This window comes from Saccostrea cucullata, unplaced genomic scaffold (assembly GCF_032062105.1).
Source record: "Saccostrea cucullata isolate Sc308-1 unplaced genomic scaffold, CSIRO_AGI_Scuc_v1 ctg17326, whole genome shotgun sequence".
NCBI classification, from domain to species: domain Eukaryota; kingdom Metazoa; phylum Mollusca; class Bivalvia; order Ostreida; family Ostreidae; genus Saccostrea; species Saccostrea cuccullata.
In genome coordinates this window covers 4257-11043 of record NW_026930023.1, presented here as the reverse complement: position 1 = coordinate 11043, position 6787 = coordinate 4257, and the positions used below count along the sequence as shown (strand labels likewise).

Below are 6787 nucleotides of genomic sequence, written 5' to 3'. Positions count from 1 at the left end.
AATTTACTTGTGTATCTAAAGATGCATATGTATGTGGTTGGAAGTAATCAAAGATGCTTACCAATAGAAATTAAACTTTTATCACGGACGGTCCCACGAAATATATCATGGGAATGCAACTGTTTCTTTCTTGGTTATGAAGATGTATTTGGTTAAAAGTAATTAAAAATGCTGACCACTATAAGTTTAACTTTTTACTCATATAATTCCAAGGAATAAATCATTGGGAAGGTAGTTATATATTTGTTGGTGAAAAGATGGATTTGGTTAGGATTAATTAAAGACGCTGACTACTGGGAATTGAGCTTTGAAACCTGGACGGTTAATCTGGTATAAAATGAGCGGATGACGGACATACGCCAGACAAGAGCTGGATTGTGTCTGTCTCTGTTTCATTTTATACACTGGTAAGATTATTTTGTAGACTTGTGCGTTTCTGTAAAATTATTAAGTTTTCAGATGGTTTAGTTTATCTACTTTAGTTTATTTACATATTTAAATGGTTTTTTTTGTAACACAGTAATCTTTATTATAAGGTTTAGTATTGTGTATAAAATTATTTATTTCATGTAATCTGATTTTTTATTTAATAAAAGACAAGAGCTGGATTGTGTCTGTCTCTGTTTCATTTTATACAGGTTGAGAATTAGAGCCTGTGAGCCGCTCTGGTCCAGAAAGGTTCTCTGGTCAAAAGGAACGGGATATTAAAGATAAAATAAAATACAGAAAAAAAAACTGAATTGAGTCGGTCCGACCCAGCTCAAGGATTATTTGAATGATTTCACTTGGCGTCTCCTCTCACAGAAATAGCCAAGATCCCGGGTGTAAATAAACAAACTTATAATCGGCCCAACGTCATTCGGGACTCTGCCTCCTCAAACTTTGATGGTTGAGGTTTAGCAAAAAAGCTTCATATAGGCCGGAGTCCAGGATGAGGTTGACCTGGTTATGATAAGTGGTGGAGAATCCGGATATCGATCCCGGTACCTCTCAGGAATGATTTCCTGAGTAGAGAGGTTTACCCTCCTCATCAACCCGGATTGTTTGTTTCTCTGTGGAGCCTTTAGATTGTGTTTGATCATCACTGTACATGGTAACCAGGAGATCACCAGAGGAGGTCACACAGAGATTGAGAGGTTTCCAGCCCTGAAGTCTGATCATCTCCTCTGTCTGTCCATTCTTCACTTTATTAACAGTCTTTGTTCTCCCATTAGAGTACACTAGACTCCCGTCACTTGTTACTGCTATGCCACGTGGCCATTCCCCTGTTTTTGTTTTGATTGTTTTGATAAGTAAACCTTGTATGTAATAACATTTCATATCACTGACTTTAAATCCACTTGCCCAGATTTCTTCTTCACTGAGACAGACAACACTAAAGATTTTTTTATAACCAGTATCTATAGAAGTGATAAGTTCTGATTCTTCCAGCAGCTTTCTGGTTGATGTCCCTGGTGTATGCAGTTTGTAGCCGTGCTCATCTTTTGTAGTAGATAAAGGTGAAAGAATTCCAACTAATTTATAAAGCTGTTCTCTATCTACTGGTTGTGGATTAAACATGGGCAGTGATACTTGAATTTTAGGAGGAAGCTTACTGAATTCTTTGTTTCTGGAGCTGTATTTTATGCTCATAGACACTTCATTGGATTCTTCAATTTTCTTCAAGTTGACTAGAGTTTCTTTAAGAAGAGATTGTAATTGTTTGATTTCTTCTGCATGTTTCTTCAATATGTCAGGGTGTTTTGTTTTAAAATCTTCAATTTCTTGTTTCATAGCATTTATGACATTGTCAATTTCTTTGTGCCATTGTTTTCCATGTTCTGTCACTGCTGTTGTTAGTTTCTCATATTCTCCATCCAAGTTAGCTATCTGTGTTTCTAGATCATTTGTGATTTCTTCATATGTAGGGGAGATAATGTCCTGTAATTCCTCGGTATCTTTTGCAATTTCATTTTTCTTTGAGTTGTAAACTTCTTCAAGGACTAAAAATTTATGTCCTTCATGCTGTTTTGATGCTGAGCATAAGGCACAAATAGGAATGTCACATTCCTTGCTTTGTAATTCACAGGCTTTGGTCGGATGTTTTGCACACTTTGGATAAATCAAGGTTGATTTTCTTTGTTGGAATGGGACAATTTGATGTCTGCTATACTGTAGTCATCAGTAATATGTTCTCCAATACAGGGTTTACAGGTTGACATGACAGAAATCACAGTACGTCTGTACTATAGCTGTCTCACACATGTCACATCTGATCAAATCCTGGGCACTGTGGCAGGGGTCCATAGTATATATGGCTTAGAAATCGATAATGAGATTTGTTAAGACATAATTCTTTGTTCATTTAGAATATTTTAATAGAAGTTAAGTGTATTTTATAGGAAAACCGCACCTCTATATCCGTGGAGTGAATTGATTTCTTGATTTGCGTATTTTAACTCAGAATGTGGCAATCAAGTGGCAATCAGAAAAATCAAAAGTAGGCCTTTTTGTTATCAGTTTATGACAAACGGTAATCTTTCAAACTGAAAGTTATAAATATAGTATATAATATAAGAATTAAATATAAGTTTTTTTTCCGTTGTAACGGAGAAAATTTCCTGTGAAAGTCACGTTCTATCTCTTTTCATAGACTTCTTTAACATATTTCTCTTTTAGGTCGAGACTGTGACTGACAGAATATTGTTGTAAGCGTGTGATGCCAGTTCCCACTCTAGTGACACAAGACGTAAATAAGAGTTGTCTTTCTTGCATTACATCCTATAAGACCCTGAGTGCTTGCTAGGCCTTTAACATAAATCAGAACCTCGTCCTTCTGATCAGGAAAATCAGATTATTGATTTCTAATCTTTGTCCACTTGTATTCAGATATTGGATTCTTCTGTTTTGTTGTTGTGGTTTTACTCAAAAGAGAATAAAACTCTATCACTTTAGATTAAGCCGATAGCCTACTCAATGGTAGAAGCAAAAGTTCTAAAATGGGCAATAAGTTGATGATACAATAAATGATAAACTGTCTTAATCACTTTTTATTCACGAGAACTTTATTTTCAGGCAATAAATCGAGACTGTCTCCTTGCTAAAATTTCATTTTCATTTTTATATTTTAATTGGCATAGAATAAGAAGCAAATACATCATTCTTGAAAATTATGTTTCGATCTCAAATACTTATCTCGCTAAAATAAGATGTCGCGAATATTTGATAATGTGCAGTATCTTAAAATCTAAACGAAAGGAAAATTATCTTAGCATGTCACAAAAAATCTGATCTAATGATCATTCTTTACTTAATATAAACATGATATGCAGGTATATATATATATATATATATATATATATATATATATATATATATATATATATATATATATATATATATATATATAAAGCACTAAAAATGACCAACGACACGAACAATAGAAATTGTCAAATTTTCGGGACGCCCTGTCCCTTCCTCAGGACAAAGAAAAAAGTTAAAAAGTCATAAGAACAAAGGAAAAAGAGAAACAAAAACAACTAGCACTACTACTAAACTACTAAACACTAGATATTTACATACTTAATTACATGATGAATTGGAAATTTTTGAAAACACTAATAAAGAAAGAAATCCGGACCGCTATTAAATGCGTCCGGTCTATCGGGTATACTCGGGCGGAGTGCGATTTACATAATTGAACGACTTAATTATGCTAATTAATTACGACAATCAGTAAATCGTACATTGTTTCATTCTCTCAAAATGGCGTAACTTTACTTAATAAAGAATAATCGAAGAAAAATAATATAGCAGGGATATTTAAACATATGAATTATGATCAATTATAAATTTTGAAATATTTAAGGACTTATTACCGGGAAAAAATAATTAACAAAGGTGTAAGCAATACATAGTTATGAGAGTTGTTCGAGAGTTGGTGACGCAAATTAACTGTAGAGTTTACACTAAATTGAGAGAATAATCTTGTTTAGTATCATCAGGAATTGGGTCTAGTTTACGTTCATTCTGGTGAAGTCATTCAGTTTGTTAATACCATTAGGGCGGAATGACTTCAATCTGTGCATCCAGAACTTTTCTTTGCTTTTTCTCTGAGCATCTGTCCATCTTGGGTTATGGTCAATCACCACTACTGTCATGTCCTCCCATTTGTGACCCTCAAGGTTGAAATGTTCCCCAACGGGTTCATTGAGTTTTTGGTCCTAATGGTCGAACGGTGGTTATTGACTCTCCTGCGGGAGATCTCCTGTTTCACCAATATACTGTTTGGAGCAAACTTTGCAACTGATGAGATAAATGCAGTTATCAGTATGACAGGACAAATTCCCTAGTATTTTGTAGCTGCGGCCTGTAACAGGGCTGTTAAAACTGTCTGTGTCAGTGCTGTGCTTGCAAAGAAGACATCTTCTGTCAGAGCAAGTTTTAAAGCCCCCGTTAGGTAATGGGTTGTCCAGTCTGGTTCTTACTACCATGTCCTTTAGGTTCCTTGGGCGTCTGTATGCAGCCAATGGGGGTTCCTTAAAGACCTCTGCCATTCGTTTGTTTGAATGGAGAATTGGTAGGTTCTTTTGAAGGATACCGCTAAGGTTCTTAAGGACGGGATGGTATGTGGTTACCAGAGGGACCCTGCCGCTATTGTCTTTCTCCTTGTAGCGTAATAGGTTTTGCCTGTCATGTCCCGCCATCTCATCAATAGCTGTTTGTACGGTGCGGGCATTGTAGCCTCTTTTGCATAAGTGGGACTTAAGAAGACCACTTTGCTCCTGATATAAGGCAGGGGACGAACAGATGCGTCGAATTCTGGTGGCTAGACCCTTAGGCACTCCCTTAAAAGTGTGTGGGGGATGACAGCTAGAGGGCATAAGATATAGGTGGGAGTCTGTGGGTTTGGTGTGGAGACTGAATTCGATTTCACCATCAATCAGGGTAGATGTAGTATCTAGGAATACGTTTTTCGAATTAGATACGTCTACTGTAAATTTGATCGATTGATGAAAGGTGTTGGCAAACGTAATGAATGCCTCGAGGCTCTGCGACATTCCACCCACTTCATCTCTATATCGTCTATGAAACGCAACCAGCTATGGGGCCTAAATGGTGCTTGAAGTAACAAGTTGCGTTCCAGTCTGCCCATGAAGACATTAGCATAAGACGGTGCCATTTTCGTACCCATAGCAGTGCCATTAACCTGCAGGTAATGTTCTCCATTAAACATGAAGTTGTTGAACTTGAGAACATGTTCAAGGAGCTTAGCAAGGGACTCTGTAGAAGGAATTTGTATGGACCTACTATCCCAGACTTCTCTACAGGCTTCGATACCCTCATCGTGTGGAATATTGGTGTACAAAGATGTGACGTCCATAGTCACGAGGAGGGTATGATTTGGGAGGCCAGTAGAGGGCGTCTTGTTAATGTAGTCCGTGGTGTCCTTGAGATAGGATGGCAAATTCTCTACGTGTGGACGGAGATGTAAATCAATGAATTCAGAAATTTTGTGGGGTGTCCAATTGCGCTGACTATGGGGCGACCTGGCATGCCTTCTTTGTGTATTTTAGGAAGCAGATAAAATTGTCCTGGTCTACAGTCAATAGGATTTAAGGTCTCATAGACGTTGATACCAATCTCATTTTTCTCAAACATATCGTCAAGAGTTTTGGTAATGGCGGTGGAGAATTCTTTAGTAGGGTCAGAGTCCAGTTTCTTATAGAAACGTTCGTCTGAGAGAGTTGTCTTTGGGCTTCCGCCATGTAAGTCTCTTTATCCATTACTACAACTGTAGAGCCTTTGTCTGCTTTCTTGATTACAATGTCATCCCGATTCTTTAATGATTGTAAGGCAGATCTCTCTTCCTTACTCAAATTGTCGGGAGTCTTGTCTGGCATTGAAAGGAGCTTCTCTATGTCTGACTCAACGGCGTCAATATACGACTCAAGCGCGCCGCACTTGCCCGGTGCAGGTTCCCAGTCACTCTTGGGCTTATAGAGTTTGTGTTCCTCTAGATCGTGTAAATCTGGCTTGGAAGAGTCGTATGAATTTACTTCGGAGTCTTTCTAGAGAAGTGCTCCTTCAAACGTAGTCTCCGGAAGAATGCTCGGGTGTCCTCTTCCTGACTTGTTTTTCGTCGACCTCATGTGGCGTGGGGCAGAAATTTAGCCCCTTGGAAAGAAGTGAGGTCTCCGATTCGGAGAGAGGAGCACTAGATGTATTGAGCACTGGGCAGACGTCAGGAGTTTGTATGGGTCGTCCCTCACGATTGCCTTAATGCGTTTGAAGCGTCTCGAGCGGGGTTTGCGTGTTTTGTTAACTCTGACCTCTGACCAGTTGTTCCTAGACTGTGGAACACTGTCGCGGAGAAATTTCTTTTTTGAGTCTTGTTGACTTTATTTGTCAGGGCCATATTATAGGTGTCTATAATATTATGGGCTTCATCAAGATCGGCCTGGGACATGATATCGTTGAGGGATGATTCTAAGGACTTGATCTCACTCTTCAATTGTCCTAACTTGTGGATATCCCAAGAAAGACAGAGTGACATCAATTGTTTAGAACATCTCCTTGTAATAACGTCCCAGCGTTCCTGAAAGCGTTTGGAGATTGGCCCTATGTTAGGTGTAACATTTATATGAAAGCCTTTCGGAATAATGTCACACTCTAAGTAGGTCTGTAAATTGGAGCGCAACTTGTTACTTCAAGCACCATTTAGGCCCCATAGCTGGTTGCGTTTCATAGACGATATAGAGATGAAGTGGGTGGAATGTCGCGAGAGCCTCGACTATTTCAAAACTTC

General features: G+C 38.2%; 1 protein-coding gene across 1 annotated transcript; it reads right to left on the bottom strand.

Moving 5' to 3' along the window:
- Positions 1–990: 990 nt before the first annotated feature.
- On the bottom strand, positions 991–6535 carry LOC134282739 (uncharacterized). Its single transcript, XM_062765140.1, has 3 exons — positions 6319–6535; positions 5619–6010; positions 991–2151 (listed from the first exon to the last, which is right to left on the bottom strand). The coding sequence occupies exons 1-3, from the start codon at positions 6533–6535 to the stop codon at positions 991–993; spliced, it is 1770 nt and encodes a 589-aa protein (XP_062621124.1).
- Positions 6536–6787: the final 252 nt, after the last annotated feature.

Excerpts from the sequence above, each read along its gene's own strand:
- LOC134282739 (XM_062765140.1), bottom strand. The coding sequence starts at position 6,535 with ATGTCACTCTGTCTTTCTTGGGATATCCACAAGTTAGGACAATTGAAG. Across the intron at positions 6,011-6,318 it reads CCACAGTCTAGGAACAACTG|ATTTACACGATCTAGAGGAA; the intron begins GTCAGAGGTCAG and ends CTTCCAAGCCAG. Across the intron at positions 2,152-5,618 it reads GTTTGAGAAAAATGAGATTG|TATAGCAGACATCAAATTGT; the intron begins GTATCAACGTCT and ends TGATGACTACAG.